This window comes from Alexandromys fortis, unplaced genomic scaffold, assembly GCF_014885135.2.
Source record: "Alexandromys fortis isolate MF-2015 unplaced genomic scaffold, M_Fortis_MF-2015_v1.1 scaffold_23, whole genome shotgun sequence".
Taxonomy (NCBI): domain Eukaryota; kingdom Metazoa; phylum Chordata; class Mammalia; order Rodentia; family Cricetidae; genus Alexandromys; species Alexandromys fortis.
Genome location: NW_026067907.1, coordinates 13320675 through 13333031, shown reverse-complemented (window position 1 = coordinate 13333031; position 12357 = coordinate 13320675). Strand labels below are relative to the sequence as shown.

The window sequence follows — 12357 nt, the reverse complement described above, 5'->3', positions numbered from 1 at the left end:
TCTCTCTCTCTCTCTCTCTCTCTCTCTCTCTCTCTCTCTCTCTCTCTCTCTCTCTCTCCCTCTCTTCCTCTCTCTCCCTCCCTTCCCCCCTCCCTTCTTCCTTCTCTCCCTTCCTTCCTTTCTTTTTTAAAAACAACCCTCAAGTTCAGTTTTGGCTGTCCACATATTCTTGGATGTGTGTCCATCCACTAAAGCATTGCTGACCTACCAGGAGCTACAAGCGGAAAGGAAACTGACTCTCCAGTTCCCACTCGCTATCAGTTGCCGATAGCTCGCTAGCTAGGCGTGGTGCTTGGGGCCTCTCCATGCTGGCGTTCTGTCTGGCTGGAGCTTGTGCAGGTCTTTGTACATGCTGCCACAACTGCAGTGAGGTCACACCTACCTCAAGTTTGATTTAGCTTTTTATATAATCTTATATCTTATAGTTAATATAGTTTATATTATTGACTGGAAGATAAAATAGTTCTTTTTTCTTTAACCGTTATCCTTATGTTTTGATTTATTGAAAATTAAATTTAATTGGAATTTAATGACTTAATATTCAACTGAAAAATTCAGAAGTTGTGATAATTGTGTTTTTTTCCTGGACAAGTATAAGGTCCTAACAAACATGTGTTACAGCGTTGTTGTCCATGCTCTCTATAGGTTTGCTATAGGTGTGCTCTCTATAGGTTTGCTACAGGTGTGCTCCCTATAGGTTTGCTACAGGTGTGCTCCCTATAGGTTTGCTACAGGTGTGCTCTCTATAGGTTTGCTATAGGTGTGCTCCCTATAGGTTTGCTATAGGTGTGCTCTCTATACGTTTACTGTAAGTGTGCTCTCTTTGATTTTGCTATAGGTTTTTCTCCCTATAGGTTTGCTATAGTTGTGTTCTCTATAGGTTTACTATAGCTGCACCCTCTATAGGTTTTCCCTATAGGTTTACTATAGCTGTGCTCTCTATAGGTTTACTACAGGTGTGCTCTCTATAGGTTTGCTGTAGATGTACTCTCTGTAGGTTTATTGTAAGTGTGCTTTCTATGGGTTTGCTATAGGTTTTCTCCCTATAGGTTTGCTGTTGCTAGAAAGAGGCTAAATTCTCACCAGTTTCTGTGGTCACTACTTTTTCTATGTCACTTTTTCCTTTTCTTGTAATACATTATTTGATTTTTCAGTGATATTTTGTACCTACATTTGATATTTTGAAGTTCCATATTTTATCCGATAATGTCTGTTATTTTCTTCCCATGAAATAGAAGTTTGGTTTGTTGTAAAATTTCCATCGCTATAAACTTACTAACAACACTTTGAAAATCTCATTAATTTGGCATCTAAGCTGTGTAATTTTCTGTTCTTTAAAAATTGCTTCTTAAGCATCACCTTTATTTTTTGTCTTCTGAAGTCTATTGGATATAGTTTGAAACTCTTGAAGTATTATCCACAGGTCTTAACTGATCCTTCTGTTTTAAAATTGTCTTATCAAGCTGAACCTGCAGGTAGGTAAGCCTAATGATATTTTCTTACCTTGCCTCTCATTAATAAGCGTGCAAAGTTCCTTCCATTGCTAGTTCTGTTGTTTCCCTTTGATTCTCCTGGACACTTGTAGAGGGTGGTCAGGCTTGCTACAATTTCACTGATACTAGTTAGTCACTTAAGAAAGCAATCGGACCGCGAGGGGTGCACCCACACACTGAGACAACGGGGATATTCTATCAGGAACTCACCAAGGCCAGCTGGCCTGGGTCTGAAAAAGCCTGGGTTAAAACAGGTCTCACTGAACATAGCGGACAATGAGGACTACTGAGACCTCAAGAACAATGGCAATGGGTTTTTGATCCTACTGCACGTACTGGCTTTGTGGGATCCTAGGCAGTTTGGATGCTCACCTTACTAGACCTGGATGGAGGTGGGTGGTTCTTGGACTTCCCACAGGGCAGGGAACCCTGATTGCTCTTTGGGCTGACGAGGGAGGGAGACTTGATTGGGGGAGGGGGAGGGAAATGGGAGGCGGCGGTGGGGAAGAGACAGAAATCTTTAATAAATAAATAAAAAAAAGAATTTGGAAAAAAAAGAAAGCAATCGTTCATTTATGTCAGTCTGAAAGATTGTCAACCCAGAAAGCTACTGATAGATTGATGATGAAGACTGGTTAACGCTCCACCCAGCCAGGCCTCCCACATCCTAACCCAGGCTCTAGTCCCATGTGTCTTCCTGTCTCTCCACACCTATCCTTTCTCCAACCTGCCATAGCTAGCTCGGACCCCACATCCAATGTCCTAGCTTTGTCTGGCCACCCTTACCTATACCACAACCAACCTCTAGGTGTCTGCCAGGATCTGCCCTATCTACCCAGAGTCTACAGACTCCTCACAGGCCATATGCAACCTTTCCATTCAGCCAGATCTATCTTTACACAATAGGCTTGGACCAGGAAACATATTTTACTGCCTAATCTCCTCTGTCCACCTGACATGATTCTACCCAAGCCATTTCCAACCTCCAGGCCCAACCTGCCCACACATCCTCTTTTCTGCCCCAATCTGCTCCATCCATATCACACTTAGAGCTAACAAAGTGAGTCCACATGCTCAGATCTCATCACAAAGATAGAAACAGTATGAAAGATCAAGTCAGTATTCAACTTCCAAATCTACCAGTCCCGTAGAAATTACATAGATAAACCCAGGATACAGAACTTAAAAAAACAGTAAATGTCATCAAGGAATCCCAAGACTTTAAAGAAAACACAAAGAAATGGCTTGATGAAATTAAGGAGAAAGACTTTAAGAAGAAGAAATGTCTGAGTAATGCCTAAGAAAACACAAACGTAAGAGATGTAAATGACAAAGACAGTCTTGAGATTGGAGCTCAATCAAGAGATAGAAATATTGAAGAGGACTCAAACTGAAGTGAAAACTCTGTAGCTCAACTATAAAACTCAAAGGAAAAGCCTTACAACAAGAATGAATCAAGCAGAAGATAGAATATCAAGACTAAAATATATCAAGGTAAAATAAAGGATCCAGATCAAATAAGCAAGGAGTATGAACAATCTTTAAAAATGCAGGAAAGGAATATGGTAAATGTGGGACACTATGAAAAAACCCAAACTATGAAATATAGACATACAGGAGGGAGAAGACACCTTAATCAATGACATAGACTAGATCTTCAACAAGATCATAGCAGAAAACTCCCCAAGCAAGGAAAGACACATCCGTACAGACATACGAAGCATGCAGAGCATCAAATTGACAAGACCGGAAAAGAAAATCCATATCATAGTTAAAACACTAAGTATATGTAACAAAGAAAGCATTTTGAAAGTCATAAGAGAAAAATCCAAGTTACAAATAAAGAAAACCACATCAGAAAATGGCTGATTTCTCAATAAAACTTTGAATAACAGAACATGAAGCAATGCATTCCAAGTTCTGAAAGACCTAAAATAGTATACCCAGAAAAACTATCTGCCATGATTAAAGGAGAAAAATTCACAACATAAACAGCCTAAAAAATATATCTCCAATACACCAAACCTAAGGAAAATACAGGAACATTATTTCAGGTTGAAGAGTGGTATGAGCATACCAGAGAGCCCATGAAAAGAAGTATGATGTCATAATTATTAAAAGACAAATACACTGAGAATACAACAATGCCAAAAATTAGCCATACGGTGGCCACAATTAGCATACATATTTCAATAATAACTTTAAATATCAATGGCCTCAATTCTTCAATCAAAGGTAGACTAGCTGAATAGAATACACCTATCTGTTGTCTGTAAGGAACACATCTTATCTTTCCACATAGGTACGGTTTTAGAGTAAAAGGATGGACGAAAATACTCCAGCCATATGGGACCAGGAAGCAAGCCGTTGTCACTGTTCTAACATCTAGTAAAATGGACTTCAAAATAAAATCAGTCAGAAGAGAAAAAGAAGGATGCCTAATTCTACTCAAAGGAATAGTCAATTAAGAAGATATTACTACCCTAAAAATACTTGCACCAAACTCTGGGCACCCAAATTCATAAAAAAAATGTCTACTACTGAAAGACACAGATTAACAATCAATTAATAGTGTGCTAGCCCATTACCCCACTTCCTTCAATAGACAGATCATATGAACAAGAATAGAGAAATATCAGAATTAATTGATATCACACATCAAATGGACTTAACAGTTATCTACAGAATATTCCAGCTAAACAACAAAGAATACAGATTATACTCATCAGCACGTGGAAGCTCTTCTAAAATAAGCCACATACTGGGGCAAAACCAAATATTTACAAATTAAAAAATATTTAAATAATTCCTTGTATCCTATCTGACCACAAGGTAATAAAACATAAAATTGACAGCAAACAAATCTCTAGTAAATACAAAACTCATGGAGATTAAACAATTCATTACTGAATAATGGATGAGTCAGAGAAAAAAATCAAAAAAGAAATAAAAAACTCTTGGAACTAAATGAAAATAAAAATATAACACAACAAAACCTCTGGGACACATAGAAAGCAGTCCTATGAGGGGAATTTATGGCTCTGAATCATAAAGAGCACAAATAAATGACTTAATGATGAAGCTCAAAAAGTTGGAAAAATAAGAACAAACCCAGTCAATGGCAAGAAATAATAAAAGTCAGAGCAGAAATCAATGAGATAGAAACAGAAAAAGCAGTGCATAAAACCAATGGGTCCAGTGCTAGCTCTGTGAGAAGATGAGCAAGATTAGCAGACTGTGCAACTATCCAAAAGAAAGAAAAGGATCCAAACTAAGAGACCCAGAAACTTATAGGGAAACTTTACAGCAGACACTGAAGAAATTCAGAATATAGTAAGATAGTACTTTAAAAACCTGTATTCTGTTAAGCTGGAAAACCACAAAGGAATGAATGAATTTCTAGATTCAGTCAAACCACCAAAATTCAATCAAGAAGAAATAAAGAACCTAAACAGTCCCATAACAAACGAGGAGACTGAAACAGTCGTAAAAAGCTTTACAGCTAAGAAAAAAAGAAGATAGGGTCAGAGGATTCACAGAAGAATTGTACCAGACATTCAAAGATCTACAGTCAGTCATTTTAAATTCATTTTTAAAAAGTTAGAAACAAAAGGACTCTCCCACACTCCTTTTACGTAGCCAGTATCATAGTAATACCCAAATCAGGTAAAGACACAACAATAGAAAAGAAAACTACAGAGCAATATTCCTGATGAACATAGACTCAAAATGTTCAATAAAATATTTACAAATAGAATATACATATATATCAAAAAGATTATGCCCCATGAACAGGTTGGCTGTGTACTTATATGTAGGGATGATTCAGCAAACATAAGTCAATAAATGGTAATATATCACATAAATGGACTTAAAGATAAAAATCACACGATCATTTAAAAAAATACCTTTGATAAAAATCCAAGATGCCTTCATGATAAAAGTTCTAGACAGAGTAGGTCTGGAGGAAACGTATGTTTCTCAACATAAGAAAAGCTATATATGAGAAACCCTCAGCCATCATCATCCTAAAAACAGCTTGATGCAATCCCACTGAATTCAGGAATAAGACAAGGATTTTCAGCATCCCCACTCCTTTTCAATCTTGTGCTCAAGTGCTAGTTGAGGCAACAAGGCAAGAAAAAATTCAAAGGATACAAATAGGGAAAGAAGATGGCAAGATACTATACAGTAGAGATTCTAAACATTCCACCAGAAAACATCTAGAAGCAATAAACAAATCCAGCAATGTGGCAGGATACAGAATCAACTTGTACAAATAAATAGCTTTTCTACACACCACAAATAAACATACAGAGAAAGAGATTATGGACACAATTCCATTCACGGTAGCCTCAAAGAAAAGAAAGCTTCTAAGAAATGAACTTAACCAAGGAGGCATGTTGTCAGAGTTTCCTGTCCTACCAAGTCCTTGTTCTACCTGGCTTTTGTACTCCCACCAGGTCCTACAGCCATTTAATCCCAAAAAAAATCACACTGAGGTCTATATTAATGATAAACGGATTGGACCATTAACTCAGGCTTCTTATTAACTCTTATAACTTATATTAACCCATTATTCTTATCTATGTTAGCTACATGGCTTTGTACCTTTTTCAGTGGCATAGTCACATCTTGCTTCTTCACTGTCTAGACAGGACTGCAGAGGGAGATTCCCTCTTCCCAGAATTCTCCTCTTCTGATTGACCCGCCTCTACTTCCTGTCTGGTTGTCCCATCTATACTTCCTGCCTGGCTACTGGCCAGTCAGTATTTATTTAAAACATAATCGACAGAATATAGACAATTATCTCATGCCACTATAGATATTGTATTCCGTCTAGATAGGTAATCTTCAACCACTTCAAGGATCTGTGGAACATGGCATTTAAATAACTTAGGGTTCTGTTGACATGAGACATGACTGCTTCTGACAGCACTAATCTATTCCTGAGAGAATGTTGAGCACCAAAGACACTCCACTTGGAGCTTGTTTTCTTCTTGGCAAAATTGGCCTTTGGGCAAGGAACTGACAATGCTTCAATCACTGACAAGTTACATGATATCCAAAAATACATAAGCAGGACCAAATCTTGCCAAGACAGGATAAAATGGTTTTGAAAAATTTCCTGCCTCTGAAAATGGTCTGTAAATTATTCTAGGCCATAGCCAAAGTTGGTTGCTTCAACATTGCAAAATGAGACTTTTAAAGTAATTATAGATAAGAAGGAGCTTACTTCTGTACTTTCCCCATGCGTGGTTTAGATTTTTCCCTCCTTTCTTGCATATGTTCTTCCTTTGTCGTTAGTCAATTCTTGTAATAAAATGGTTCAAAGTATTTCCTTTTTCTTTTGTGTATATTTTATAGATACTGTCTTTGTAGAGATTACATTTAACCTTTTAAAGTTGAAACACTTGAATTTTCTTTATACTAGATTAACTTCAATACCACACAAAACTCTGCTTTTTCTATCACTGCTACCTCTACCTTTTTCAGCTTACATTTTTATTATTTTGAGGAAGAATATCCATGCCACAATGGACATGTAGAGATCCGAGGACAGCTTTGTGGAATTTGTTCCCTCCTCCCACCTTTCCGTGGGTTCCTGAGATTGAACTCAGGTTGTCAAGCTTGGGCAGCCCACTAACCTTTTTTCAGTTATTAAAACTGAAAGTTACAATTTTGTGAATATAGTGTGTTCATCAAAGTATAAGACAATAATAATTTTAAAATTCACTTGCTTCTTAAAGTATGTATGAAAATGTAGAGTTGCAAATCCAAGGTACAACATTAATTCTTTGACACTAATAATTTTTTAATAATGTATTTGTCTCTTAAAATTAGTTACTGAGGGCCTGGAGAAATGGCTCTTCCAGAGGACTTAGATTCAACTCCCAGCGCCTACATGATGGTGCACAACCATCCGTAACTGCAGTCCCTAGGAATCTGACACCCTCCTCTGGCCTCCATGGCACTGTGTGCATGCAGGGAAAACACCCATACACATAAAAATAAAGCCTCAAAAATTATAGCGTTCTATTGGTGTAATTGCTCATACATTTGCCTTTATTAAGACCTTTATCCTCACGTGACTTTAAGTCACTGGAAAGTGGGCTCCCTCTAGCATTTCTTAGAGGACAGGACTAGAGGTAATGACCCTTGGCCTATCTGGGAAGCCTCAATTTCCCCATCACGACTCACGTGTGTGTACTAGATGCAGGATTCTCTGTTGACAGAGAGGGACCCTTTCTTTTAATCTCTTTAGTCTGTCAGCCACTGAGAGTATCCTGGGTCGTGAGCCACTTTTCTTCTGCTGCCTCTGGGATTCAGCCTGGTTTTGGCTTTTGATATTTACTGCATCATGGATGCGTGAGGCTATTTTAGCTCATCTCGGGAGCCTATTGAGCACAGATGTTTATATATCTTTTATCAATTTTAGAATCTCTTTTTTTGTCATATTTCTTTAAATATTCTCCCTGATTCTCTTCTTGTCCTGAGAGTTCTTCAGGCACATGTTGGTCTGCTTGACAAAGCCCCATACATCCTGTGGTCTCCATTTTTATTTTAACTTTGTGTGGAAATAAGATCTTATCACCCAGGCTGTTCTGAAACTCGGAATTCTAAGGTCAAAGCATGAATGGAAAATGTTTGGTGGTAATGTAGGGCTCCCCTTTGTGTTACAGCTCGCCACTGCCACCTTGGATGGGAAACTTCAGCTCTTTGTGGCTGAGTGACTGCTGGCCTGGTGATAAGACTGCAGGACGAAATGAAAGAATTCATGACTTGCCATTGAGGCCGATGGGGCAGTTTTTGTAGGGGGCCCTTGCTGGATTCCCCTTCTGCAGGACTCACCCTCCTCTGAGCTTCCCTTCTCCTAGAAACCATAGCCCATCTGTGCAGTTATTCTTCAATAAAGATGAGTCGGTGTCTGTTTCTTGTTGGTACCCTTGAGAGAAGGAAGGGTGGGGGCCTGAAGCAGCACTGGACTCTACAGAAGCCGGGTCATCTTATTCTGCACTCTGCAGTTTCTCGCTTCATGCATGCTACCATGGCAGCTGCACTGGAGGGTGCAAGGTGACAAGGATGCCATGGCCTGATACTGTCCACCTTGATGTCCCTCTTTGGTTTCTTTAGGACGAACAAGGCCAAGGGCACAGAAGATGGACACCATACTCAGTTTGGTCTTCTCAATCTCTAACAAGAGGTTCTTATGATTCCCTTTGGTATTTGAAAGATAAAATGATTCATGTTCTGGGGAATATGTCATGGGTTTGCTCAACATTGGCACATCCATGTGTTTGAAGACATCAAAGCAAGAATGTGGTCGTGGTCCCAAGCCTGGCCACAGAGGGATTTGGCCCAAGCCTTCTGGAATAAGTAATTTTTTGTTCATTTTCCCCATTCCCTTGCAAGGCTTTCTTTGCAGATGTGGGCCCCATTCTTGTCTCCAGCTTAAAGAGACTGCTCTGCATTCCAGGCCTGTCTGGGAGGAAGCTGGCCTTTCCTGTCTAGTGTGAACGTTCTCTGTGCTGTGCATACACCAGGTGGCTAGTGGGGAAAAGACGAAGTGCGTACAGGTACAGGTGTCTGTGGGTCTCAGGGCCATGCAGGCCACAGGCGACAGCCCCTCAGAAGCTCACTGTCAGTATTACAGCAAAACCGAACTGTTAGCGTGTTGGTTGCTTGACCACATTTTAACCACAGAAATTTCTCGCTTAAAGGAGTGAGCATAAAACTATGTCTTCATTGCCCTGTTCTTTTCTCTCTCATGTCTTTTATTCCTGTTTTTATTGCCGATCAAAGTTTGCTCATATTCTAATTAGGGTCAACTTTGATTTGTTTCTTCTGTGTAAGTTCCCCTGTTATCCCTGAGTTTGCTGGGGCATAGCTCCATGGTGCCTTGCACGCTGAGTTCATGACATTTGCTGGCACCGAAGAGGTTGAGAATGCTCCACATACATGGGGAATTTTCTTTTTGGTAAAAAAATTTTCCCAGATGAGTAGGTGACCATTTATGGTAGCTGTTGGGGCTCTTAGTCCCTTGGTGCCTGAGGCCTCAAGTCATCTCCCACTTACTGATGCCCGAGTCTTACTAATCTACTTACTGCCCGCGCTTGAACTCGTAAACAGTGTGTTTAAAAAAAAAATGAGAGTTGAGTGCCCCTTTCTCCTTTCATCATGACATCATAGATTCCAGAAAGACAAGAGCTGAATGGACATAGCACAGGTAGCTCGGAAGAGAAGTGATACAAATTTGTCTAACTGCTGAAGGGGGTGTCTGCAGTGTTTGGAGTGGTCAGGACACTGAAGGTGGGTAGAAAGGATGGTCACTCACGTGGGACAAGCAAAGCAAGATGATGATGAAGACGGGGACAGGACGGCTGTACCTGGGCCTCGACCAGGGAGTCTGGGGAGGGGGAGCCATCTTGCCCTGATTATTTTATGACTCTTGACACTGATTTATATAACAGTTACATTCATAGAAATGTTATATTCTCCCTGTGAATCTTGGAAAAGAGGATCAGCTTATCTGTTTCTAAACATGAGCTGCGGGAGTCTGACATTCCCTGTGCTGGAGCTGTGGAGCCCCCTAGACAGTCCCACCCAGGTAGGCACCAGTTAGTGCACAGTTTATAGAGGGCTGGGGCAGAAAACATCTTCCTGAAGAGGGCAAGCAGCTCTTTTGTCCTTTACGTGGTCTGTCAGGTGGGGTCAAAGATGACAAGCCACAACCCAAGAGTCTCCACATGGGACTGTAGTGTCCCACAGGGAGCGGCCTCGGTTCCTACAGCACTTGGACCACTGAAGTCACAAGGCCTGTTGCTCTTTGAATTACGACAGAAGCTGTTTACAAGAGGAATTTCAGGTTGAGGTGCCATGTGCTAGCAACGCAGCAACTGGGACTCCACTCCTCCAACAGACCACTGTGCCTAAGACTGTGCCCTCCCCAGCCTTTGTGAGGACTGGGTTTCCTGGGGGACCACCACTCAGGCTGATGTCAAGGACTACTGCTCTGGTTTTGCTCCAAGAGTACAGAAGAGAAGACGCTGGTGAGTGTAAAGTCTGGAAGAAAGGCGTCAGGAGGAAATGAAACGCATTGATGCAAATTTAAATGGCTGAGTTGGTTTATCCCCCAGACACTCAGACACCATTTCACCTTTGAATTAGTAATGGCCACCGATTTCTCACTCTACTTTGTTCAAATATCATTGTAGTTTTATGAGATAATCTTGTGGTTTGAATCTGAAGTAGCCCCACAAGATAATGTTTTGAATACTTGCTCCCAGGTGTAGGCACTATTTGGAAGGCATGTCCACTCAGTGGGCTGCATTTCAGAAAATAGTGCTTTTTGTAGCCTTTTTCTTTCGCCTCAGCAATCTCAAATGTGAGCTTGCTCGGGAATTCCCTGGAGTGTGTCCAGAAACTTTGTATACATTATCCTTCCTGTGAGGCAACGAGTCTGACTGGAAACAGGAGAGAAAACAAGAGGCTTTTCTAGAATGGATGAGTGAACTTCAGAGTGTCGTAAACTGTAGAAGCCGGTCGCCATCTGTCCGGTCTGTGGTCTGTGCAGGACGTGTCTTTTGTGTCCGTGGCACTGTATGGGGGGTTGCCTGCACCAAACACTCAGCACAAACTGCCTTGTAACCAACTATCTTACAAGTTGAAGCCTTTGAAACGATACAAGCTTTAAAGGCAAACTACTCTACTGGTCAACCAAAAGTCTACAGCCTATGCCTTCACTCCTGCCCTCTGAAGCTAAGGTGGGCTATAAAACCATATGTTAATAGGAACAGTAGATGTTTGGGGGAATGGACATGAGCTTACCTGATGGTCTATTGTTCTATTCCCTCTGAAAGAGGGCCTTATATGCTGGCCCACTCTAGATAAGTTCTCCATGAATTGCTTCTGGGGAAATCTTTCATGTCTAGTTATGTTCTGGCTTCTCTCTTACTACCTTGCAAGCTGTGAGCCCAGCTGAGCTTGTATGTTGGCCCAGGCTTACGTTGCTCTCTCCTCAGTGACTACAGTACAATCTGTGGGGCAGTTTGTAACAGGCACCCAGGAATGCCCTCAAGGACACTGTGCCAGTAAGGCCAACATTGGTGCTCATCCCCTCTTTCCCACAGTATCCCAGTGCCAGACTCTTGTGACAGTTCAGGTGAATACTCTATGCTAGGCGCATCACCTGTCCCAACCAAAGCTGTGCCACAGAACCTCCAGGGCACTTGGCACGGTTCCTCCTTGCCTTCCTGAGGTGAACAGCCCAAGTTTTAGTCTGTGTCACCCTCTACAGGATTCCCAGTCTGTCACCTAAACCATTTCATATGAATTGGCTCACAAGTATGTGTGTGTGTGTGTGTGTGTGTGTGTGTGTGTGTACGTATTTATTTATTTATTTGGTTTTCAAGACAGGGCTTCTCTGTCTAACAGCCCTGGCTTTCCTGGAACTCACTCTATAGACCAGGCTGGCCTCGAACTCACAGAGATCCGCCTGCCTTTACCTCCGGAGTGCTGGGATTAAAGGTGTGTGCCAGCACTGCCCAGCTGGCTCACATTTTAAGAGCACAGTCCCTACAGTGGCACATGCCACCCAGTCTCTGCTGTAAGCACACATGACCGTTTCATTGCAGTGACTCAGGAGGTTATGGTGTGCTGTGAGGTTTTAATGCCTGCAAATATTGATAACAGTAACATTTTTAATTTTGAAACCCACTCCTAATCTTTCATGTTATAATTATGATTGATACTATCTGAATGGTGCTGTCTGTGTATGACCTGAACACCAGAGTTGTTTGTTCATTACCATCAAACCAATCCCTGGACACTCTTGCTTCTTCCCACTGAACTGTCTGCCAGGTAA

General features: G+C 41.1%; 1 protein-coding gene across 1 annotated transcript in view; it reads left to right on the top strand.

The window, feature by feature from the left end:
* The window catches only part of Wdr27 (WD repeat domain 27), an 83615-nt gene extending 75188 nt beyond the window's left edge, over positions 1–8427 (top strand). Inside the window, exon 24 of the mRNA XM_050135945.1 lies at positions 8177–8427. Coding sequence (XP_049991902.1) covers positions 8177–8227 — 51 coding nt within the window. The 3' untranslated portion in view covers positions 8228–8427. The remainder of the gene's footprint in view (positions 1–8176) is intronic.
* Positions 8428–12357: the final 3930 nt, after the last annotated feature.